Source organism: Haliotis cracherodii, unplaced genomic scaffold (assembly GCF_022045235.1).
Source record: "Haliotis cracherodii isolate W230 unplaced genomic scaffold, xgHalCrac1.p SCAF_30, whole genome shotgun sequence".
NCBI lineage: Eukaryota > Metazoa > Mollusca > Gastropoda > Lepetellida > Haliotidae > Haliotis > Haliotis cracherodii.
In genome coordinates this window covers 2,336,242-2,363,878 of record NW_027266287.1, presented here as the reverse complement: position 1 = coordinate 2,363,878, position 27,637 = coordinate 2,336,242, and the positions used below count along the sequence as shown (strand labels likewise).

The 27,637-nt window shown below is 42.0% G+C and overlaps 2 protein-coding genes across 2 annotated transcripts; one reads left to right on the top strand and one right to left on the bottom strand.

Moving 5' to 3' along the window:
- Positions 1-7,406: 7,406 nt before the first annotated feature.
- Positions 7,407-13,359, top strand: LOC139477022 (macrophage mannose receptor 1-like). Its single transcript, XM_071259583.1, has 4 exons — positions 7,407-7,584; positions 8,529-8,831; positions 10,668-10,853; positions 13,133-13,359. The coding sequence occupies exons 1-4, from the start codon at positions 7,407-7,409 to the stop codon at positions 13,357-13,359; spliced, it is 894 nt and encodes a 297-aa protein (XP_071115684.1).
- Positions 13,360-23,179: 9,820 nt separating this feature from the next.
- Positions 23,180-26,862, bottom strand: LOC139476960 (uncharacterized). Its single transcript, XM_071259512.1, has 5 exons — positions 26,827-26,862; positions 26,051-26,382; positions 24,793-25,723; positions 23,854-24,561; positions 23,180-23,674 (listed from the first exon to the last, which is right to left on the bottom strand). The coding sequence occupies exons 1-5, from the start codon at positions 26,860-26,862 to the stop codon at positions 23,180-23,182; spliced, it is 2,502 nt and encodes an 833-aa protein (XP_071115613.1).
- Positions 26,863-27,637: the final 775 nt, after the last annotated feature.

Here is a 27,637-nt window from a genome sequence, read left to right as displayed (position 1 = left end):
TACGAGTTGGGATGGAAATATAACAGAAGGTAAAGTCAATTTCCAAAGGAAAATATTGTATTTGGATTTAAAGGAAAACACAACTATCCAATAAATGTCCAAACATTAATCACAAAACAAATGATTTACAGACAAAGTAAAAATTAATCAACGTCACATTTTAAGCACATTCAAAGAGAACTACTTAACTACCACGAAGCAACTAAATCATTGTTTATTCAAATTGTAACCAGGCACAGATCGTAACACTCTGGTCATGATTCAATACACTATTTTCAAGATACTTTTGTTCAGCATGTCTGAGTTCTGAATGTCATAACAAATACGAAGTAGCATGACAAATTGACCAGGTGAGCAGAAATATATAATTGTAAAGAGAAAACTCAAAACAAGTATCAACATGCTGATTTTTAATTAACCATGCACTGTATTGTAACACGTACTGCTTATATAGAGAATTACTTTGAGTGTGCAGAAATGGGAAATAAGAAATCTTAAAAATAATATAGAGAATGCATACTATGAGATATAAAAAATATAGAAATCTCTGACATTTCAGGTCATGCAAAGATATCATTTTCTTCAATAATACCAAGATACATTAGTATTTGCACTTAGTCAACGTTGGAAATCAAAGAGAATAGTGAGAAACCCCATTCAATGTCTTATGTGGATCTATGCATATAAATTCAAAATGCAGCAACCTCTAGCTTATGGAGTCTACATTTCTTACTTATTTTTTTTCTTGCAAATTATGTGAGAGGCGGATGCTAGGGGTAGTGTAGGACATGCTAACCTTTGGCGAGCACCTGGTGTTATCACTGATTTTCATTTTCACATCTATTTTGTTATCCCTAGTTTGTATTTTATGCCCTATGTAATCGGCTTCTAGTAGATATTCGAGATTGGTTATTCTCTGACGTTGGCGTGTTCAGTTATATCCACCCTATAGATGTATGGCGGTGTTTCAAATCAAGGGATCTTTCTTTATCGGTGCTGTCACAATTGTTATGAATGATTGCGTTTCTGGTTAGGTAGGAGTGAAAGGATAATTCTTAAATGCCATCGTTATTTTGACTTGTTGCTTATTTTGTTGTCATTCTGCAAAAATAAAAACACATCGTTTTATACTCACGAGACATATATGCCTCCTTATCTCAATATCGCTCGTTTGCTTCAGCAGAGAATAACTTAACATAACTCTCAACTTCTCATTACTATTAATGTTATACATTTTGTTCTCTCAGAAATAGATTTCATATATCCAGTAAAAATGATTTTCGAAACAAAATCACAATCAATGTTTTCACTTCAAGTTTCCAACATAAATCACAAGTAAAACCTGAATAGTCATACTCTTACATGCTGATCTCCTACTCTTGTAGTTTTCGACAGATTAATATACACAAAGAAAAATGTTATGCACACCCTAATATGCTTCATTATTGTTTGTTCCCAATATTTGTAACAGTCATGAAAGATATAATTACGGGACGAATTATCTTTTCTCGAGATGATGTAATCAGTCATGCGTGACGAAAGCTCACGTGCCATGCATGGTATGCCCGTGCAGCATGCTACCCTCGAGTATCTCTAAAAGCACTATATCCAAACGTTAAAATTCTTAAGTACGGTTTTAAACAGTTATTCCATGACATTGTGTGACCATGGCACGAGGGCGATTATCAAACGTCACAAGATGGTAAATAATCGGCATGCATAACGCAGGAATGTCTTGCCATTGGTCAGAATTTGAGGTATCATCACACTGTCATAAGCCATTTAGTCGAGAAACATGCTCAGACCGCTGGTGTACAGGACCGTCCCAGATCCGGCAGACCTCCTTTGATGACACATCGGGGGAAACCTTTTTAACAAGTACTCCGCTGTGGTTGCCCAATCGTCGTTTCAGCACCAGTCAAGAACCGGCTGAAAGCAGCAGGATTGAGGGCTAGACGAGTAATAAAGCGTCCCTTGTTGAGAGATCACCTCAAAGCTGCTCGTTTAGCACGATGTTTTGTGTGACAGAACTGAAATCCGAGACGGATCCATTTGTCAGACGAAAGTGGCTTTCTGCTCCACGTCACTGATGGAAGAACGAGAGTTGGGGGGCACCGGAACACGGCCTATACCCCCAAGAACATTAAACTGACTGTTGCATACGACAGGGGCTCGGTAATGGTTTAGGGGTGTATCTCTCATGATTGCAGGTTGGATTCGGTCACCATAAGGGGCAACTTAACAGGGGCTCAGTACATCCGGGACGTTTTGAGTTGTTCCTAATTTTGACAACCACCCTCTTGCTACTCGACCTCAGTACATGGATGACAATGCCAGGCCTCATCGTTCGCATGCAGTCGTGGATTACATGAGGGCTAATGCAATAACGACTCTACCCTGGCCAGCATTGAGCCCAGATTTGAACCCACTTGAACATGTTTGGGATATTCTGCAGCGGTGCATACAGGCACGAGATCCTCCTGGACAATATTTACGCCAATTGGAAGCAGCATTGCATCAGGGGTGGTTGTTGTTGACGCATCAACAGATCCAATGTCCTACTGGAGGCATGAGACGTAGGGTGGAATGCGTCATCCGGGCACATGGCAGTTATACCCGCTACTGATCTGTTTCACGTGTCATGTCAAGTAGAGACTTTAAGGAACATTTTCACATGAAACATCAAACGTAACTCATTTACTTAATCCTGCAGCTCCATACTTCTTTAGGTATTGTCTAAGGTCAAAAACAGTACCTGCGCTACCATGATGTTTTTGTCAGTAAATTTCAATCACAATCACCAATATCATCTTTATTTGTTATCAAATGTTTGTTCTATCCGATGACATTGGTATCGCCCAGCTCCTGTGGTCAGTCATCCCATGCCATGATTTTTGCCATTTGTCATGGTTCAGAAATAGGGGTGTGGTTAACCTTTTGCTTTGTATATATCTTGTTATTTTTATTTCTCCTCATTTGTTCTCGTGTCACCAGATCCGGACTGCAGAGACCCCGAAGGGATTCCCGAGTCCTGGAAGCCAGCTAAACGTCCTCCAGTATTTGGCGAGGGCAGCTCCGTGGTCATTCAGTATGAGTGTAAAGAAGGCTATACAGCTGATGCTTTTGGGGCGCTTATTGCAACCTGTCTTATGGATGGAACAGTGGAATTGAGAGAAGATTACAAGTGCAGCAGTATGTGGGGTTTTTTTTATAAAAGAAACATAAAGTTCCATCGAGGAATGCATTTTTGAAAACATTAAATCAAATTCACCAAGTGCAGCAGTATGTGGGGTTTTTTTATAAAAGAAACATAAAGTTTCATCGAGGAATACATATTTTGAAAACATTAAATCAAATTCACCAATTTTGCATTGTTCTTGAGAAATGTTCTCGAAATATTCAACTTGATGACTGCTGTTGAACAGTGAGTGAGTTAACAGGGTATTTTGCCCCTTTCAGCAATACGCCAGCAATATAATGGTTGTCACACAATTCGAATTTCGAACCAGTGTCTTCAGAGCGACGAGCATGTAAACAGTAGCTACACCACCCCACCTTATCGTTGATCGGCCATTCACAGGATTAGCCAGAATGACAAATGTGATGTATTTAGATCTATTTTGACAGGCCATTTTGCTAAAAGTCGAAGGCTGCTTCGGGCGAGGGAGAGAACAAAGCTATCTATGATATGTACGATCAGAAAGGACCAATTGACAAATTCACCAATTAGAAGTAAGATTGTCAGTCAATGTAACAACGCTAAGTTCATAATAAAATCATAATATTAACATACTTAATATGACGTAAAATGATCGATCATGATGTGCAGGATCTGAAAGTGGAAGCCAAGCACTTCTACCGCTTCTACCATCTGGACCCCAAATAATATTGACAAATCTTGGTGGTTTCAACCAAAGACCACAAGCAACTGCTGCACCTGCCATTACTCCTGCTCCGACTACTACAACTCCTGCTCCGACTACTACAACCCCTGCTCCAACAACCACAACCCCCGCTCCGACTACTACAACCCTCACTCCAACAACTACAATCCCCGCTCCAACCACCACAACTTCTACAACTACAACACCTGCTCCGACCACCACCACTACTACATCTACGACTCCTGCTCCAACCACCACTACTACTACAACTACAACTCCTGCTCCAACCACTACTACTACATCTACAACACCTGCTCCAACCACTACTACTACATCTACAACTACAGCACCTGCTCCAACCACCACTACTACTACATCTACAACTCCTGCTCCAACCACCACTACTACTACATCTACAACTCCTGCTCCGACCACCACTACCACCACTACTACTACATCTACAACTCCTGCTCCAACCACCACTACTACTACATCTACAATTCCTGCTCCGACCACCACTACCACCACTACTACTACATCTACAACTCCTGCTCCAACCACCACTACTACTACATCTTCAACTCCTGCTCCAACCACCACTACTACTACATCTACAACTCCTGCTCCGACCACCACTACCACCACTACTATTACATCTACAACTCCTGCTCCGACGACAACCACTACTACAACATCTACAACTCCTGCTCCGACCACCACCACCACCACTACAACTACATCTACAGCTGCGTCCAAAATCGACTCATCAGAAGTCAGGCGTAAGTACAATTTCAATTGAAATATTATATCATGAACGCAAAGTGGCGTCCTTCAAGTATTCATAATTAAAACAATCGAGGAAATATGTTTTTTAATTAGCGACGGACATTCTACAAATAGGGTGGCTTGTTCGGAGGCCTGAGTTCACGTTTCTGACAAAAAAAGCGCATAGGCGTCTTTTACAACCAGTAACCAGCACCACAATTGAAACTAAAACCAAATTGTCATCGAAGATGAGTGTCTTACAGAAGCATATTAAAATGTGCAGTACTCGCTCATCAGTCAACCAACGTTCTCGGTCACCTTGAAAGGTCGTTGTTCAAAATTGTGTGAAATGAATTTCAAAACAGGACAAAAAAGACTTGGATTTTCACATAGTGAGTGAGTGAGTGAGTTTGGTTTAACGCCGCTTCTAACAGTATTCCAGTTATATCGCGGCGTGTCAGCTTAATGTGGGAGGAAAGCCCGAAGTGATGCAGGTCTCAGACGTTTACCACTTCGGTGAAACCCACGAGCATGGGTATGGTGCTGACAAACCTAGAAACATAATTGGGGCGAACCGGGATTCGATCCCACAATCATAGGTTTCTGGCGTGCCCAAGGGACGCAACTCTGCACAGCGAATCGCGGCGCCTTAGACGACTGGGCTACCCACATTAAGCTGACAGGCCGTGATATAACTGGAATACTGTTAAATCTGGAATACTGTCGTTAAACCCAACTCACTCACTCACTCTTTTATTTTTGTATTGGTAATTCATTCTATTTGTGATCTCTATGTGTACGTTCTTAGTGTTTTTTTACAACTAGTTCACGTGAGTCTACCAATGAGTTTTTGAGTGAAGACACAGTGAAGACTCTTATGCCGAATGTAGCTGTACCACCATCGACGTCTACGCTGATCTACACCAGAACTTGTAGATCATCACTAATCACGCTCGATAAGCCATTTGACAGATTCGTCATAGGCAACCGGGTACCCTCCTCTCGGGATCATCGTATGCAGATTAGGGCCAGGCGCTTCAAATATCATAGTGATCATTTTCCTCCTGCACTGGGCACGTCACACATTTTTCACAGAACTCCGGAACCCCCCTTCTATCTACCATATAGTTCACTGGGGATCGTCAGTGTGAAGCTTGAACCTCATTACTGGCTAACGTGGTTTTCTCGACTGGAAGCATCGCCGACCGGAATAAGGTCAACTGAATTTATGGAATAAGGTCAACTGAGTCCTTGCAGTGTCTTTGTGCCACTTGAGTTCATGCCTACTTGCACCTATTGTTGCAACCACTTGACCAGACGTCTGTCTCTGTACATTTATATGACCGAGTCTCTTACTTCAGTCCAATGCCAACAAGTGCAGTAAAGAGCCATCTTGGTTTAAGTGTGAGTTGGGTTTAACGCCGCTTTTAACAGTATTTCAGTCATATCTCGGCGTGTCAGCTTAATGTGGGAGGAAAGCCCGAAGTGATGCAGGTCTCAGACGTTTACCACTCACTCACTCACTCAGTCAGTCACTCAGTCACTCACTCATCACGAAAGCAGCACTCATGAAATCTGTGACACCACTTCTTCTTCCATACAGTGACTGTAAGCCTGTTATCAGAGATGTTATGCAAAAGAAGTACGACACCCATGTAGGTATAAATATATTACATGAAATAAAACAAACTATTAGCTACACTTACTTTGGTTGTCAGTCCAGATTTGAAGAGGTCATAATACGACGATGACGTATTGACCATAGCATGTATACACATGAAAATATATTGAAGGGGGAGATCCTTCATTCTGTATCCCCTGTGATGAACGAATCACGGTCAAGTATGTCCTGCTTGACAGTTTTGATTTTGCCGTCGCGGGGGATAAATATTTCAAGGCATCAAGTATCAAGGATATTTTTATAGCTCCCATACACTGATTACAAGCACTGATTACATCATATATCCGAGATCTGATGCAAAAGAAATGGGACACCCAAGACGATATAAATAAATTACATAAAATATAACCAACTATTGGCTAAACCTACTTGGGCTGTGAATCCAGATTTGAAGAGGCAATAATACGACGATGGTTTCTTCTGTAGCTTCTTCTACAGCTTCTTCTACAGCTTCTTCTACAGCTTCGTCTTTGTGTCCAAAAACAGTAGTAAATGCATAGAGGGGTAATGCAGGATTTAGATTTACTAGATTTATACATTTTCAAAGATAAGATTTCGACAGTTGTATACTACGTGAATTGCGTTTTCTTCTTTTTTAAAGTTTTAAATCAAATAGTATTTTTTTTAAATAAAACCACGTGGATATATTTCTGAGTGCTAGAGAAGTGCCAGTGTGGTTCATATTTTGGGTATATAAATCGCTAACCTATTTAAATTTACAATTCAAAATCAAACGTACCTTAAAATCAACTGTGAGGTATAGTTTCTTTTTACTCTCAATGTGTTTCTGTCATATTGTCGAACATTCATAGACATTAATTTCACTTTTTGTGAACTTCAGCTTCATTTGACCTATCAATGTTTTAATCAAACATGCCCAAGGTATCTGTGTGATACACTGTCCAGTCATCATCGCACAAGATCATTGAGATCTGTTAATCTAGATCTCTTGATCTGTTAATCTCGATCTCCGCAGAACACCGAAGTGTCCCTTAAATGTTTTCGGCTACTGTTCCTTGGTAATTATTTGTGATTTTATTCTCTGGGTGTATTTCAAAATTTCAGCACTGGACTGCATGGCTGGCTTCATCTATAAATCTGACGCAAGTCTGTGCTTCAAAGTCTTTACTGGCACCGCCCTTAACTTTAATTACGCAGAGTACATGTGTAATTACTATACTGGTGGAGCAGGTGGACTTGCTTCTCTGTCAACGACCAAAAAGTTTCACACTGTTCAAAAATATCTCGAAGACGGTAAGTAATGAATAATTAATTGACACATTCACTCTATACACAGCCTGCAACCATAGTATTTTATGACCGAGAGAGTGAGGCAGAGAGAGGGGGGGGGGAGGAGAGGGGGTATGGGGTGGATTTGGTTATCGCCTCTTGTAGAAGAGTTTCTGAAACAAGGCCTCGGTGGTATCGCAAGCACTGAGGTAGGTGTTACATTTGAACATCTTTGCCAAATTGACTGTAGAAAATTTAAAACATACACATTGGAAACACTGTTTAAGGGCAAGTTCACACGGCAATGAACCTATTTTTCTTGTTCTTTTTCCACATTAAAAGTGTTAACCTTGTAGTGTCATGGACAAATATATAAAAATAACACAATAAATTAACATATTTTTGGCATTAAAACGATTTATAGTTTTCACATTTACCTAGTGTTCTATTTCCATAACAAAAACACCATGGCTTGTGCCCCTTGCAATATGACGTCAATGGTGCCAATTGGTAAACATATTGACGTCATCATGCTTTGTTAGAGCCGCTTCACGTGGTGTAGATACAGGTGTGTGATTCTAGCGTCTCAGATGCCAGCCAGCATAGTGTTATGCTGAGTCACCACTACGCCGGAGTGTGTCGTAGGCCATGCTGTTTTACCGCAAACTGGTACTTGATATCTTTTGCGTTGAGAATAGACAGGGACCCAGTTGAATTGGCACCACTTACGTCATAATCTAAGGGGGATAACTTAGGCGTGTTTAGCTCGAAAAACGAAGGCCTCATAACGGCATATCATTTTCACACTATTGTGAGGTTCCTTCTTTCACTGTGAAACAAGTGAGTTTATATTTTCAAACACAGATACTAACTAATTCTAAAATTGCGTTTTGTTTAGAAAAAGAAAAAAAATGATTTTTGCGTGTACACTTCCCCTTTAATGTACATTTTGTCCAAATTGATTACAGAACGCAGAGATGGAAGGTATTTCTGGGTTGGATCAGAACAGTGGCAAGATACCGATTACTACTACATGTACTCCTACAGATTCTACTATTACTATTTCCGCTACTACTTCTACTTTTACGACTACAACTACTGGGCTGACGACCACAAGGTTGACTACCATCTGTGGGCTCAGGGTGAACCCAACGGAGATTCTCAGAAATGCAACGCAATCGCCCGCAACAAAAACCTGCAGCTCATGGACAGCTCATGCAGTAATAAATTTGACTTCATCTGTGACATTCCTGTATTGGAACCCGACAGGCGTAAGTATAACCTTTGTTTTTTGCAATATACATTAACATACAAAATATGGCTTTATCTGGTCCATAACTGTAATTATAAACTTTGTTTATTGTGTTACGTGTCGATTCCCAAATCGAAACAATATGTTAATCCAGAAAGTTTTACGTATACGTACAAGAAGTTGGTGTGAAACCAACAAACAAACAACAAGTGGTATACAATCAACAAATGGATTACAAAATACATCAAGTTTACAAATCAATACAAATTACTGCACAGGAATTACAATGGCACCACACAACAGAGTGGTAGTACAATATTCAATGGCAATAAATAATATGATGGCAGTGGTCAGTATGAAAAACAAAAATACAGTGGTGATCGCAAAAGTCAGTGATAATAATGTATATGATACTGCGTCAAGCTTCCGAGATGGGCAAGGCTGGGAATCAGGAAGGATGACTGATCCTCACTTGAAATCTGGTACCAAAGCGATGAACAACCGTGTGACGAAATGTGTGATAGACCAACTGTGCGAGAGATGAGCCTTATAGATAGTCCAACTCGCTTCCATAACGCCACAGCATATTTATTCCATACCAGGCCATGTCATGCCGGAAGTTTACACAACACTGACCACCCGATCCCGTTAGTCGCCTTTTACGACAAGAATAGTCATCTTTTACGGCAAACACGGGTTGCTGAAGATCTATTCTAACCCGAAATCTTCACGGGTCGGCACCAAAGACATTATTTATTTCAGGTTCATTGAAACAAGTTATGGCCACTGTATTCTGGAATGCAATGGGTGTGAACCTAGATGATTAACTCATTTGCTTCATCGCCTGAGAGATTCTATCAAAGAAAAGCGGCGAGGAATGCTGACTGATGGAGTTCTACTACTTCATGACAATGCCTCTCCTCCATACTCGCGAGACCTGGCACCAAGTGATTGCCACCTGTTTCCTAAACAGAAATAATAATTTCGTGAAAATCGCTCTGACTACAACGACCTCATAGCTCGATATGAGAAGTTATGTTGAAAAATAGAAATGAAACCACTTTCACAATTGTTGGGTTTGTTTGTGAGGTTTGTTTGTTTTGACCAACTCTCCTATATACCAGAATACATGTATGGTCGTAGTTCAATGTGACACATAGAAAAGAGTTGTGAATACTGTATCCTGTCAAATCATCTCTTTCAGGAATTCCACGTGGTGACGAGATTCTAATTTAATTATATGGAGATGACGTATAACAATTGGACCATGAAATGTTTTAATGAAAAGTAATGACAGCACTACATTTGCAACAAGAGGGTTGACATTCTCCCAACGTCAACACACATTCATCATCAAGATCAAACACGAAACTTTCGAATGGCCATACCCTTTTCAGATAGTCTATTCGCAAAGGATGGTTATGACAGAAATGCACTTTAAATATATAATTTAGCAGAGTTGCATGCACACTTACATTTCGTTACGTTATGGACACATATGTTTGCTGATGCTCCAAGCAGAGTTCCCTTGAGTTTTTAGCCCAAGTAATCTAACCACTATTTTATGGAGCTGTCCAAACTATTTGAAGACCCTGGTATATTAGCAAAGTGACTGAAAAGGTACAGATCCTAAAGGTGTATAGAGTGTGAATTCATAATAACAACAACTATATCAATATCGGAGTTTCTAAAAGCTCTAACAATCATAAATTCTCATACTCCTCTGATATATTTTTTGTTCATCCACAAATGTTTCTCATTTGCATCAGCTATCATATGTATTATATATCCTTTTAGTACTTAAGTATTAGGGTTTTCAACTTACAATTAGTATTATTTCTTTATTCTTTTTCAGCATGGATATGTGACAGTGATTACATATATCACCGGGATTCCAACATTTGTTTCAAACTCGTTCACGTTGAAACAGAGCCAAGGCGCGCTGAAGACAAATGTAGGAATGATGGATACGGTACTGGTCGCTTGGCCGTTCTGAATACGATGGACAAGTTCAATGATGTGACGAATCATCTGAAAGAAAGTAAGTGATAATATAAATGCTACATTAGGGTCTTGAGTATTTCGCTCAGTCTGACGATACAACACCATCATGTATCATATCAATAATACTATCACACACTGTCTCACATCATCTTTACATTAGCTATACTATCACATCCTCTCTCACTTCATCTATACATTAGCTATACAACAACATCGTGTCTCACATCAACAATACCATCACAACATCCCTCACATCATCTATACATCAGCTATACAACAACACCGTGTCTCACATCAACAATACCATCACAACACCTCTCACATCATCTATACATCAGCTATACAACAACATCGTGTCTCACATCAACAATACTATCACAACATCTCTCACATCATCTATACATCAGCTATACAACAACACCGTGTCTCACATCAACAATACTATCACAACATCTCTCACATCATCTATACATCAGCTATACAACAACACCGTGTCTCACATCACCTATACATCAGCTATACAACAACACCGTGTCTCACATCAACAATACTATCACACCCTCGCTCAATCATCTATACATCAGCTATAAAACAACACTGTGTCTCACATTAGCTATACCATCACACTCTCACATCATCTATACATCATCTATACAACAACACCGTGCCTCACATTAGCTATACCATCACACCATCTCTCACATCATCTATACATTAGCTATAAAACAACACCGTGTCTCACATCAACAATACCATCACACCCTCTCTCACATCATCTATACATCATCTATACAACAACACCGTGTCTCACATTAGCTATACCATCACACCCTCTCTCACATCATCTATACATCATCTATACAACAACACCGTGTCTCACATTAGCTATACCATCACACCCTCTCTCACATCATCTATACATCAGCTATAAAACAACACCGTGTCTCACATCATCTATACATTAGCTATACAACAACACCGTGTCTCACATCAACAATACCATCACACCCTCTCTCACATCATCTATACATCAGCTATAAAACAACACCGTGTCTCACATTAGCTATACCATCACACCCTCTCTCACATCATCTATACATCATCTATACAACAACACCGTGTCTCACATCATCTATACATTAGCTATACAACAACACCGTGTCTCACATCAACAATACCATCACATCCTCTCTCACATCATCTATACATCAGCTATAAAACAACACCGTGTCTCACATTAGCTATACCATCACACCCTCTCTCACATCATCTATACATAATCTATAAAACAACACCGTGTCTCACATCAACAATACTATCACACCCTCTCTCACATCATCTATACATCAGCTATACAGCAACACCGTGTCTCACATCATCTATACATTAGCTATACAACAACACCGTGTCTCACGTCAACAATACTATCACACCCTCTCTCACATCATCTATACATCAGCTATACAACAACACCGTGTCTAACATCAACAATACCATCACACCCTCTCTCACATCATCTATACATTAGCTAAACAACAACACCGTGTCTCACATCAACAATACTATCACAACATCTCTCACATCATCTATACATCAGCTATACAACAACACCGTGTCTCACATTAGCTATACCATCACACCCTCTCTCACATCATCTATACATCAGCTATACAACAACACCGTGTCTCACATCATCTATACATTAGCTATACAACAACACCGTGTCTCACATCAGCTATAGAACCATACTTTGTTTCACATCCAATAATAAACCAATGTTATAAGTCAATAATAAAAGAAATCTCACACCAGATCTATGTGAAGATTCGTGTTCACACATCAGCTAATTAATTAAAATCTTTGATTTAAAAACATTTCAGTGGATACCTTTACTTTATATCGTCCTTTCATTCGTGTGTTGGTCCTTTCATATTTATTGATATTTCATGTTCCACATCATATAAATGTATCGTTGGTCAAATTTCGAAAAGCACACGAGCACACACGCGCACACGCACACACACACACGCACGCACGCACACACATACACATACGCGAACGCACACACACATTCACACACACGAACGCACACACATATGCACACGTAAACACACACACGCACGAACACACACACACACACGCACGCACACATACACACGTACCAACCCCCCTACCCGCGCAGGCGCACACGCACGCACGCAAACACCACACATATGCACACACGCGCGCGCACACACACTAATACACACACGTTTTCAAAGGTGTCAGTAATTTTGAGAAAGTAGGATTTCAACAGGGTTCACTTTCTTGTTACAGTTGGCGAATGGGATCCGTACATCGTTGGAGCCTCTCAGATTTCAATGTGGTACGAGATAAATAGGTGGCATGACGGGACGCCCATTGACGCTGCAGTGTGGGCACCCGAGGAGCCGAACAACATATACGAAGAATGTGCCGACCTCAGAAGAAATTTTGGCTACAAGTTGAACGACATCTCTTGCAACGATGACGCATATTACTACATATGCGATATTCCTATATAAGTTTTCACTGGATCACCAGTATCGACTGTGAAACTCTCGACTCCCTTGCAGCCGTAGGGTATTTTTTTGCAAAGACTGTGGAAACAAAAGGAATTCTATGATGCGATGCTATTTTAAAATAAATATCTGTCTGAGACTTAACGACACAACAATAATCATCATAACCTCCCAAGTATGATCATCATAATCCGTCGATGCTTCTGTGTAAAGAAACGTGTGTTAAGGTGTTTTTTTCTATGAGACACTATTGATATAAAGATGCTATGCTGCTGTTCAAATAAAGATTACTTCTTAACAAAACGTTTTGCATGCTTAATGAATTGTTTGTCATTAAAACACAAGAGAGAAAGAAATACTAGGATAATTATACAACCAACGTATAATCTGACATTTTACACTATATTTATACAGTAACATTCATGCAACATTACTGTCAAACGATATACACATGGAAAGAAATGAACAGTCATAACACATAAACTAATCATCGTTTTTTGTTTACAAAGTGATAAAATCATACATAAATATCTAAATCATTTATAAAGTTTATGTAGTTATTGACTACCCTTTCAGTTGCTTCCCCTGATTTGTTGTATTGGCTGGTTGTTTTGTTGTTTTGTTGTTTTACGCCGCACTCAGCAATATTACAGCTATATGACACCGGTCTGTAAATAATCGAGTCTGGACCAGACAATCCAGTGATTGATATCATGAGCATCGATCCACGCAATTGGGATCGATGACATGCATCAACCAAGCCAGCGAGCCTGACCACCCGATCCCGTTAGTCGCCTTTTACGACAAGCATAATCACCTTTTACGGCAAGCATGGGTTGCTGAAGACCTATTCTACCCCGGAATCTTTCTTTGAGGGGTAGGGTGCACTTTAACACAGCTCATACTTTTGTGTAAATAACAAAACTCAGCCTACATTTGGTTGAAAAAGAAAATCTCATCTTCAAAATGAAGTCTCGACCGCAATATTGCCTTCCTTATCAAGACAGAGAATTAGGTGAGCATAGCCATGATCTTTGACATCGAGGCATGAGCATGAAAGACATACATACTAGGAATCATTTCAATCCTCATATCAGTCCATATCAGTCCATATCATGCAAGTGACTGTGCCGTTTCCTTTGAATATGGTTACTGTTATTTTGTGTGGGTCGGCACGGGTGGCCCAGTCGTCTAAGGCGCCGCGACTCGCTGTGCAGAGTTGCGTCCCTTGGGCACGCCAGAAACCTATGATTGTGGGTTCGAATCCCGGTTCGCCCCGATTATGTTTCTAGGTTTGTCAGCACCATAGCCGTGCTCGTGGGTTTCACCGAAGTGGTAAACGTCTTAGACCTGCATCACTTCGGGCTTTCCTCCCACATTAAGCTGACATAACTGGAATAATGTTAAAAGTGGGCGTTAAACCCAACTCACTCACTCACTATTTTGTGTGGTTTATTATCATTATTATTATCATTATTGTAACTGTATTGCATTGTTTCTGTTGAGATTCAGTAGAAGTTCTTCGTATTTGGACAAATTGGACTGTGGCGTTACTCTCGTATGTCATGAGATCAAAAATGCCGGTATATGTCTTTTCATCAACGTGATTATGTCAGTGAACTTGTACAGCAGAATGAGGTGAGGTGAAATGGGGTTTAACGTCGCGTCCAAGATTATTGCACTTATACAGCGACGTGCATGCACGTGTATGTGTGTGTGGCTGCTTGTACTAGTCCGGACTGATGCCGATTTATAGTGCTAGCTCACTGAGATACCATGCCGCAGTTTAGCATGAATACCCACTCAGACACATGTACTGATTCCTAGCCGACCAGTCCTTGTTTTAGTCCCTTAGCCGAGCGCCAGACAGGGTAACAACAAGAACCATCTTTTTACATATTTTGGCATGACGCGGTCGGGGATCGAACCCCGGACCTTCTGCTCTCCAGGCGGACGCTCTACCACTAGACCACGGAGGCGGTTTACAGCAGAATGAATTAACGCTGACATGAATATAAGCGACAAAACCCTGTTCATATTCATGAGACATCTTTGATGCAAGCAGTCAGTTGTATCATTCCGACTGTATCACGAGCATGTGTTTATTAATCACTATCATATCGTGATGATACCAGGTCTTCCAAGAAATGTGAGTGTACCCTGCCTATACGGTGGCCCCCGTTACACATGCAAAAGCAAGTCAATTCACCAGAAGAAAAACCCGGGATCATGTGGTACAAGATAGGGAATTGCATCGGGCATCATTATTGTCACTGATGGGGCACATTTGGAAATGTCCTCTACATGTCTACCATAGAATGATTTAAAAGCTTGATAGAGACTTGCAATGATGTAATCTTGATCAAACAACTCCTGAGAAAGACTCCTCTTGGAAATCTTGGTAGAAAGAGCATGCAGGATCGCAATTCAAAAGTTGGGAGCTACAAGAATATTATCTAACATAAAGGGAAACTTGACCATGGGAAAGTTGAAGTCATACTCTAGTCATACAGTCTTGTGGAGAATTGTGTTTCACTCTGAAACTTTATGCCTAGATCAAAATATGAAACCGATGAGATATTGTCACTGGTCTCCTTTATTTCTAGTTAGGGCAGGTAAATCAGTGGACGGGAATTGGCTGATGATAATTGATGATGATGATAAGTGAGTGAGTATGGTTTTACGCCGCTTTTAGCAATATTCCAGCAATATCACGGCGGGGGACACCACAAATGGGCTTCGCACATTGTACCCATCTTAGGAATCGAACCCGGGTCTTCAGCGTGACGAGCGAACGCTTTAACCACTAGGCTACCCGACCGCCCTGATGATGATGATGATGATGATGATGATGATGATGATGATGATGATGATGATGAAGCCCAGTACAATCCTGAAATTCAAGCCAATAGATGAGGCAATCTCATTCTAGACTTGAGTTGGACTCCTTTTTTAATCTTTTTTTCTGTAGGATTCGAGAGACAGACTAATGCTCATTAAAAGGGTGAGATATTAAGCGTGCTCACTAAAAGGGTGAGATATTAAGCGTGCTCACTAAAAGGGTGAGATATTAAGCGTTCTTATAACAAGGGTGAGAAATGAAGTGGCTGATTGCGAGTGTGAGACTTTAAGCGTTCTTATGACAAAGGTGAGGTATTGAGCGTTCATATTAAAAGGGTGAGGTATCGAGCGTTCTTATTGCAAGGGTGAGATATTTAGCGTGCTGATTGTGATTGTGAAACTTTAAGCCTTCTTATTAAAAGGTCGAGATATTGAGCGTTCTTATTACAAGGGTGAAATATTAAGAGTTTGTATTACAAGGGTAAGATATTGAGCGTTCTTATTAAAAGGGTGGGATATTGAGCGTGCTGAATGCAAGTGTGAGACTTTAAGCGTTCTTATTACAAGGTCGGGATATTGAGCGTTCTTATTACAAGGGTGAAATATTAAGCGTTCTTATTACAAGGGTGAGACATTAAGCGTTCTTATTACAAGGGTGAGACATTAAGCGTTCTTATTACAAGGGTGAGACATTAAGCGTTCTTATTACAAGGGTGAGATATTGAGCGTTCTTATTACAAGGGTGAGACATTAAGCGTTCTTATTACAAGGGTGAAATATTAAGCGTTCTTATTACAAAGGTGAGATATTGAGCGTTCTTATTACAAGGGTGAAATATTAAGCCTTCTTATTACAAAGGTGAGATATTGAGCGTTCTTATTACAAGGGTGAAATATTAAGCCTTCTTATTACAAGGGTGAGATATTGAGCGTTCTTATTACAAGGGTGAAATATTAAGCGTTCTTATTACAAGGGTAAGATATTGAGCGTTCTTATTACAAGGGTGGGATATTGACCGTGTTGAATGCAAGAGTGAGACTTTAAGCGTTCTTATTAAAAGGTCGGGATGTTGAGCGTTCTTATTACAAGGGTTAGACATTAAGCGTTCTTATTACAAGGGTGAGATATTGAGCGTTCTTATTACAAGGGTGAAATATTAAGCGTTCTTATAACAAGCAGAGACATTATGCGTGCTGATTTTAAATGTTCTTATGACGCTGATTTAGAATGTGAAATTTGATCGGCATCATGTTCTATTTCATTCGTTCAGGATTCGTAAGATTTTAACAGGGTTGACATATTGATCAAAGATCTTATGTTAATTACTTACAAGTGTCAAGTCTAGTTCATATAGTTGTATAACAAGCACTAACCCTTTTCATGGAGAGTGGTTTGTTTTAGTTAATGGTTGAGTCAAGGAGGCACACGTAAAATATACAATCTAATGCTTGTGTTAAGTGTGTGAAGCGCACATAGAATTAACAACAGAAGGCAAGCAAACGGTGAGGATTACATTTTATTAAAGCGGAATTGAAAGGGATAAACCTTTTCACTTCCTCACTCATTTTTCTTATTGAAAAACAAGAAATCCATAGACGATTGTTTGGATGTGCATTTATTTGTTTGTTCACTTCGTTAGTCATAGCGGGATGTTCGTGAACGGCCATACAGTTTAGTGAGTGAGTGAGTAAAACCATACTCACTGTATATGCACAATTAACGTAAATGAGTCATATCTATGAATATATATAAATGCTAGGCTATGTATGTAAAAGCTAGGTATTTGCAAAAATCAAATATGTGATTACGTACTGTCGTCAGCCCAGTTTATCGATCTGTTTATTTGCCTGCTTTAAAACGACGTAAATTCTCACAATATATGATGAACCTTTGACGTTTCTAGTCAGGAATCTGAAGCCTTAACGTCCAGCGTGCTGCAACGCCATGGTCTTCCTCAGCTTTTCGAAGGGGGCACGGGTGGCCCAGTCGTCTAAGGCGCCGCGATTCGCTGTGCAGAGTTGCCCCCCCTTGGGCACGCCAGAAACCTATGATTGAGGGTTTGAATCCCGGTTCGCCCCGATTATGTTTCTAGGTTAGTCAGCACAATGCCCGTGCTTGTGGGTTTCACCGAAGTGGTCAACGTCTGAGACCTGCATCACTTCGGGCTTTCCTCCCACATTAAGCTGACACGCCGTGATGTAACTGGAATACTGTTAACAGTGGCTTTAAACCCAACTCACTCACTCATTTATGAAGATTTCGATCATCTTCAAGGATCTCTCTTCCTTTCTAACTGTGGCAAAAAAAGGAGCTTTATTCCTTAAGTTGACACCATGTCGGAATAGATAACTGAGACATTCAGCCGAAGTATTTATGAAGATACTCATGCCAACGCACAAGCCAATTTTGTCCATTTCCATCAACAGAAAATAACTAGTCACTTTGATGCCTGCATAAAATACACTGCATGGATGTACATTTAGTTTAAATCAGCCAAAAAGCATGTTTTGTTTGTTTGTTTGTTGTTTAACGCAGCCTTCAACAATATTCCAGATATATGATGGCATCTCCCATACTAAACTCGCTACAAATTTGTCCTAGGTTATCAGCACCATCCCAAACTAAACTCGACACAATTATTGTCCTAGGTTATCAGCACCCTCCTATACTAAACTCGACACAATTATTGTCCTAGGTTATCAGCACCCTCCTATACTAAACTCGCCACAATTATTGTCCTGTGTTATTAGCACCCTCACATAGTAAACTCGCAACAATTATTGCACCCTCCCATACTAAACTCGCTACAATTATTGTCCTCTGTTATTAGCACCCTCCCATAGTAAACTCGCAACAATTATTGCACCATCCCATACTAAACTCGCTACAATTATTGCACCCTTCCTTACTAAACTCGCCACAATTATTGCACCCTCCCATACTAAACTCGCCACATTATTGTCCTAGGTTATCAGCACCCTCCCATACTAAACTTGCTACAAGTGTTGTCCGAGGTTATCAGCACCCTCCCATACTAAACTCGCCACAATTATTGTCCTAGGTTATCAGCACTCTCACATACTAAACTTGCTACAATTATTGTCCTAGGTTATCAGCACCCTCCCATACTAAATTCGCTACAATTATTGTCCTAGATTATTAGCACCATCCATACTAAACTCGCTACAATTATTGTCCTAGGTTATCAGCACCCTCCCATACTAAACTCGCCATAATTATTGCCCTAGGTTATCAGCACCCTCCCATACTAAACTCGCTACAATTATTGTCCTAGGTTATCAGCACCCTCCCATACTAAACTCGCTACAATTATTGTCCTCTGTTATTAGCACCCTCCCATAGTAAACTCGCAACAATTATTGCACCATCCCATACTAAACTCGCTACAATTATTGCACCCTTCCTTACTAAACTCGCCACAATTATTGCACCCTCCCATACTAAACTCGCCACATTATTGTCCTAGGTTATCAGCACCCTCCCATACTAAACTTGCTACAAGTGTTGTCCGAGGTTATCAGCACCCTCCCATACTAAACTCGCCACAATTATTGTCCTAGGTTATCAGCACTCTCACATACTAAACTTGCTACAATTATTGTCCTAGGTTATCAGCACCCTCCCATACTAAATTCGCTACAATTATTGTCCTAGATTATTAGCACCATCCATACTAAACTCGCTACAATTATTGTCCTAGGTTATCAGCACCCTCCCATACTAAACTCGCCATAATTATTGCCCTAGGTTATCAGCACCCTCCCATACTAAACTCGCTACAATTATTGTCCTAGGTTATCAGCACCCTCCCATACTAAACTCGCCACAATTATTGTCCTAGGTTATCAGCACCCTCCCATACTAAACTCGCTACAATTATTGCCCTAGGTTATCAGCACCCTCCCATACTAAACTCGCTGCAACTATTGTCCTAGGTTATCAGCACCATTCCGTCCTAAACTCGCTACAATTATTGTCCTAGGTTATCAGCACCCTCCCATACTAAACTCGCTACAATTATTGTCCTAGGTTATCAGCACCCTCCCATACTAAACTCGCTACAATTATTGCCCTAGGTTATCAGCACCCTCCCATACTAAACTCGCCACAATTATTGTCCTAGGTTATCAGCACCCTCCTATACGAAACTCGCTACAATTATAGTCCTAGGTTATCAGCAACCTCCCATACTAAACTCGCCACAATTATTGTCCTAGGTTATCAGCACCATTCCATACTAAACTTGCTCCAATTATTGCCCTAGGTTATCAGCACCCTCCCATACTAAACTCGCTACAATTATTGTCCTAAGTTATCAGCACCATTCCATACTAAATTCGCTACAATTACTGTCCTAGGTTATCAGCACCCTCCCATACTAAACTCGCTACAATTATTGTCCTAAGTTATCAGCACCATTCCATACTAATTTCGTTACAATTACTGTCCTAGGTTATCAGAACCTTGCCACTGGGACCTGTGTCAGTAGATACCGGTACGAAAACTTTCATCCACCAACAGTTTTAATTAATTTGATACGCAGACGTGTTACATTAAACATTTGGCAACTATCAAACTTGAACCATAGATGTAAACACAGTTATAGCACATGCAGCAATTCTCTGACAATGTTGTTGAATAAAAGCTGATAATGTATACTTTTCAAACCACATGTTTCAAGACCACGTGCATTTTTAAGGCCACACGTATTCATTCATCGTTATTAACTGTTTACAATCATGTTTAATATTTTCGTCTTGAATATTTATTCATACCCTTGATTGATTAAACCAATTAAATATTGTGCGTGTGGCTCTTCCGACTTACTGTGTGTTAGACGATTTCAGTGAGTGAGTAAGGGAACTGGGTTTAACGCCGCTTTGAACAGTATCATATATATCACGCGGTATCGGCTTCATACAAGAGGTTGGTTGGTTGGTTTGTTGTTAAACGCCCCACTCAGCAATATTCCAGTTATATGACGGCGGTCTGTAAATAATCAAGTCTGGACCAGACAATCCAGTGATTGATATTATGAGCATCTTTCCACCCAATTGGGATCGATGACGTGAAAACCCATGATGTCGTGAGTGAACACCCAGGCATTACACATTCACATCGAGTGTCTACGAAGGAATATTTCTGTTCTATGCGGCTTTCGTTTGTTAAAGTCGCAGTTATTTCCAAATCGAGGTGGTAACAAAATCGTTTTAGAGAGCTGACATCTGAATGGTTCAAAAACCCAAGCATCCTTCATCATTCATCTGATGATGGAAAAAGTAAAAGATTTCATTTTTAGATTGGACCCGTGAAGATCAGGGGTAGAGTAGGTCTTCAGCAACCCATGCTTGCCGTAAAAGGCGACTATGCTTGTCGTAAAAGGCGACTAAAGGGATCGGGTGGTCAGGCTCGCTGGCTTGGTTGATGCATGTCATCGATCTCAATTGCGTGGATCGATGCTCATGATATTAACCACTGGATTGTCTGGTCCAGACTCGATATTTTACAGACCGCCGTCAAATAGCTGGAATATTGCCAACCAACATTTTTTTTTGATTGTTATCCCGACTGTATTTCACCTGACTCTCCTCAAAACTTCGGCTAAAGCCAAAGGTATACTCGTGACGAAATATGGGAAACACCTTCTATGTTCGCTGAAAACAGCTCAAAACTTGCAAATCTTAAGAAGAATAAACCTTTTTTCAACGTCTATATGGAAGCCTTTTAGGGCCATTTGGTTTTGGTTTTTTATTGAAATTTCAAGATATTAAGTTGAAATTTTAAATTATGTATATTGGAATTTCCTTAGGAAACAACCATTTGATAATCATGGGGGTGGGAGATGGCTTAAAAAACTTGCAACAATGTCATATTTGTGGCAGGCAGTTCCTTTTTTAACAGTCCGATGCATAATAATTATTTTTGGATTTTTTGGCGACAGTTTAATTTTTCGATAAAATCCACAATTGTGTTCTCTGCCGGAAAACACAACTAACTCTCTCGCCACTTGTATTAATCTCACTGCAACCACCTAACATGCTAATTAAACAGTATTGTATTCCACGATGAATTAACATAAACATCCAACATATCTCCTTACACAGCAGACCCGTGAAGATCCGGGGTCTTCAGAAACCCATGCTTGTCATAAAAGGTGACTATGCTTGTCGTAAGAGGCGACTAACGGGATCGGGTGGTCAGGCTCACTGACTTGGTTAATGCATGTCACCGTATCCCAATTGCGCGGATCAATCACTGGATTGTCTAGTCCAGACTCGATTATTTACAAAACGCCGTCATATAGCTGGGATATTGCTGAGTGCGGTGTTAAACAACAAATAAACAAACAACATATATACTACTCGACATGTGATGAGGATTTCCTTCTATCAATGTAGGGGACTCAATGTGACTGATTTCTTAGGAATGTCATCGGAATTGTATTCAATATTGTCATGATACTGGCGTACTTCCAGCAACAATACAACATCAAAAAAACAAATGTTGCCCTAATTTTTCTGAAAGTCTTGGACGATATCGTATCCCTTCCAAAAGTTGAGTAGTATCGAAACATTTTTATGTTCTGTTTCATCAACTGGTGACTGGAAATTATAGATTAAAAGAAAACGAAAGTCAATGTTTATGTTTTTAATTTCGGGGCTTCTAATCCAAGCATAATTTGTCTATGCTTTGCGGGTGCTTTCGAGTATTTGAACCAGTGGCGTCAGCCGAAATTTTTCAAATGTTCAAATGTACGTGGCGCTCACCAAGACACATGATCACATGATCAAGGGACCCTGACCACCCGCTCAGTAAGTAGAATCTTGCGACAGGTTTACACGTCTACCCATCTGGCACCCCTTTGTGCTGAGAAGATTATTTCTAAATCACAAAGGTACTTAATTCTCATCCTGGCAGCGGAATCGGAAGATTTATGTTCACAGCCGATGACTATCCGCAATCAAACCACAGGATTATCCAATTGAAGGGTTGTCTGTGGGGGTGGGCATGAAGGGTTGTCTGAGGGGGTGGGGATGAAGGGTTGTCTGTGGGGGTGGGGATGAAGGGTTGTCTGTGGGGGTGGGGATGAAGGGTTGTCTGTGGGGGTAGGGATTGAAGGGTTGTCTGTGGGGGTGGGAATTGAAGGGTTGTCTGTGGGGGTGGGAATTGAAGGGTTGTCTGTGGTGGTGGGGATGAAGGGTTGTTTGTGGTGGTGATGAAGTGTTGTCTGTGGTGGGGATGAAGGGTTGTCTGTGGGGGATGAAGGGTTGTCTGTGGGGGATGAAGGGTTGTCTGTGGGGGATGAAGGGTTGTCTGTTTGGGGATGAAGGGTTGTCTGTGGGGGATTAAGGGTTGTCTGTGTGGGTGGGGATGAAGGGTTGTCTGTGGGGGATGAAGGGTTGTCTATAGGGGTGGGGATGAAGTGTTGTCTGTGGGGGTTGGGATGAAGTGTTTTCTGTGTGGTCGGGGATGAAGGGTTGTCTGTGGGGGATGAAGTGTTGTCTGTGGTGGTGGGGATGAAGGGTTGTCTGTGGGGGATGAAGGGTTGTCTGTGGGGGATGAAGGGTTGTCTGTGGGGGATGAAGGGTTGTCTGTTTGGGGATGGAGGGTTGTCTGTGGGGGATTAAGGGTTGCCTGTGGGGGTGGGGATGAAGGGTTGTCTGTGGGGGATGAAGGGTTGTCTATAGGGGTGGGGATGAAGTGTTGTCTGTGGGGGGTGGGATGAAGTGTTTTCTGTGTGGTCGGGGATGAAGGGTTGTCTGTGGGGGATGAAGTGTTGTCTGTGGGGGATGAAGGGTTGTCTGTTTGGGGATGAAGGGTTGTCTGTGGGGGATTAAGGGTTGTCTGTTTGGGTGGGGATGAAGGGTTGTCTGTGGGGGATGAAGGGTTGTCTGTGGGGGTGGGGATGAAGTGTTTTCTGTGTGGTCGGGGATGAAAGGTTGTCTGTGGGGGATGAAGGGTTGTCTGTGGGGGATGAAAGGTTGTCTGTGGGGATGAAGGGTTGTCTGTGGGGGTGGGGATGAAGGGTTGTCTGTGGGGGTGGGGATGAAGGGTTGTCTGTGGGGGTAGGGATTGAAGGGTTGTCTGTGGGGGTGGGAATTGAAGGGTTGTCTGTGGGGGTGGGAATTGAAGGGTTGTCTGTGGTGGTGGGGATGAAGGGTTGTCTGTGGTGGTGATGAAGTGTTGTCTGTGGTGGGGATGAAGGGTTGTCTGTGGGGGATGAAGGGTTGTCTGTGGGGGATGAAGGGTTGTCTGTGGGGGATGAAGGGTTGTCTGTTTGGGGATGAAGGGTTGTCTGTGGGGGATTAAGGGTTGTCTGTGTGGGTGGGGATGAAGGGTTGTCTGTGGGGGATGAAGGGTTGTCTATAGGGGTGGGGATGAAGTGTTGTCTGTGGGGGTTGGGATGAAGTGTTTTCTGTGTGGTCGGGGATGAAGGGTTGTCTGTGGGGGATGAAGTGTTGTCTGTGGTGGTGGGGATGAAGGGTTGTCTGTGGGGGATGAAGGGTTGTCTGTGGGGGATGAAGGGTTGTCTGTTTGGGGATGGAGGGTTGTCTGTGGGGGATTAAGGGTTGCCTGTGGGGGTGGGGATGAAGGGTTGTCTGTGGGGGATGAAGGGTTGTCTATAGGGGTGGGGATGAAGTGTTGTCCGTGGGGGTTGGGATGAAGTGTTTTCTGTGTGGTCGGGGATGAAGGGTTGTCTGTGGGGGATGAAGTGTTGTCTGTGGGGGATGAAGGGTTGTCTGTTTGGGGATGAAGGGTTGTCTGTGGGGGATTAAGGGTTGTCTGTTTGGGTGGGGATGAAGGGTTGTCTGTGGGGGATGAAGGGTTGTCTGTGGGGGTGGGGATGAAGTGTTTTCTGTGTGGTCGGGGATGAAAGGTTGTCTGTGGGGGATGAAGGGTTGTCTGTGGGGGATGAAAGGTTGTCTGTGGGGATGAAGGGTTGTCTGTGGGGGTGGGGATGAAGGGTTGTCTGTGGGGGTGGGCATGAAGGGTTGTCTGTGGGGTGGGGATGAAGGGTTGTCTGTGTGGGTGGGGATGGAGGGTTGTCTGTGGGGGATGAAGGGTTGTCTGTGGGGTTATGAAGGGTTGTCTGTGGGGGATGAAGGGTTGTCTGTGGGGGTTGAAGGGTTGTCTGTGGGGGATGAAGGGTTGTCTGTGGGGATGAAGGGTTGTCTGTGGGGGTGGGGATGAAGGGTTGTCTGTGGGGGTGGGGATGAAGGGTTGTCTGTGGGGGATGAAGGGTTGTCTGTGGGGGATGAAGGGTTGTCTGTGGGGGATGAAGGGTTGTCTGTTTGGGGATGAAGGGTTGTCTGTGGGGGATGAAGGGTTGTCTGTGGGGGATGAAGTGTTTTCTGTGTGGGTGGGGATGAAGGGTTGTCTGTGGGGGGTGAAGGGTTGTCTGTGGGGGATGAAGGGTTGTCTGTGGGGATGAAGGGTTGTCTGTGGGGGATGAAGGGTTGTCTGTGGGGGATGAAGGGTTGTCTGTTTGGGGATGAAGGGTTGTCTGTGGGGGATTAAGGGTTGTCTGTGGGGGTGGGGATGAAGGGTTGTCTGTGGGGAATGAAGGGTTGTCTATAGGGGTGGGGATGAAGTGTTGTCTGTGGGGGTTGGGATGAAGTGTTTTCTGTGTGGTCGGGGATGAAGGGTTGTCTGTGGGGGATGAAGTGTTGTCTGTGGTGGTGGGGATGAAGGGTTGTCTGTGGGGGATGAAGGGTTGTCTGTGGGGGATGAAGGGTTGTCTGTGGGGGTGGGGATGAAGGGTTGTCTGTGGGGGTGGGGATGAAGGGTTGTCTGAGGGGGTGGGGATGAAGGGTTGTCTGTGGGGGTGGGCATGAAGGGTTGTCTGAGGGGTGGGGATGAAGGGTTGTCTGTGGGGGTGGGGATGAAGGGTTGTCTGTGGGGGATGAAGGGTTGTCTGTGGGGAATGAAGGGTTGTCTGTGGGGATGAAGGGTTGTCTGTGGGGATGAAGGGTTGTCTGTGGGGGTGGGGATGAAGGGTTGTCTATGGGGTTGGGGATGAAGGGTTGTCTGTGGGGAGTGGGGGTGAAGGGTTGTCTGCGGGGAGTGGGGGTGAAGGGTTGTCTGCGGGGAGTGGGGGTGAAGGTTTGTCTGCGGGGAGTGGGGGTGAAGGGTTGTCTGCGGGGACTGGGGGTGAAGGGTTGTCTGCGGGTGGTGAGAGTGGGGGTAAAGGGTTGTCTGCGGGTGGTGAGAGTGGGGGTAAATGGTTTCCGTGAGGGGGCGGGTTGAAGGTTGTCTGTGAGGGTCTTCAGCAACCCATGCTTGTCGTAAGAGGCGACAAACGGGATCGGGTAGTCAGGCTAGCTGACTTGGTTGATGCAAGTCATCGTATCCCAATTGCGTGGATCGATGCTCATGATGTCAATCACTGGATTGTCTGGTCCAGACTCGATTATTTACATACCGCCGTCATATATCTGGAATATTGCTGAGTGCGGCGTTTAACAACATACAAACAAAACGAACTTTTGGTATATTTTTGCCACGTACAAAAAATTAACTATGGTGTTTGGTGGTTGTGTGGTTAGTGCGTTTCCCGATGTGGCTACAGCCTGCAAATTGACTTAATAGCCTCGTGCGTGATATTACTTTAATCACTCGGCACTGTTCTGGGGGTTTCTCCATCTACAACCTTTACGGGGTTTCCTTTAGAATTTTTCGCCATGTGTTAGTGCATATATTAAAAGAAACACACAAACATTTTCCATGTGTATAATTGCGAAGATCTACCCAATGAAATAAACTATATAATAAACGTAAATGTGAATAGTGGTCGAAATTCTGTATGATAACGTTTGAATTAAAAATAACGGAAATATAAGGCGGTAGTTTTATAACGGTTAACCTCTTTAACCTCTTTATAACGGCGAACCCCCTTATGTTGCCAGGGCCGTAAATATTAATACGCTTGATATCCTTAACATATAAAATCATGTTTTTTGCTTTGTGGTAAATGGTATTTGATACGAGACTTTGATGTTTACTTCCATCAAACGTCTCGTCCAAACCCTCAATTCGACTCACGGATGTTGCATGTATAAAAAAATACAACCTTAATCTCATTTTGAGGGGTTTAGAAAGCTGGAAAAAATATTAAACACTTTCATATCTCTCGTTTGCATAATTTGTCGTGATATTTTTTTATGTAATTGTTTCCTGGGTATACAATTACGGCCCCGTGTTAAATTCGTTCAAACCAATAAAATATTCTCATAAACTATTGGCTTATAAGGCTCCGACATATTTTCGTTTCGGCGTGAAACAACAGGTATTTCACAATTTGATAATTCACTCTGTACATGAACACTACAGCGCAGATTATGCAGGTCAGAAACAAAAAAAGCGAAATGTGAATTTCTAATCCGACGACGGATACGAAACCATGTTAAAAGTAGTTTCT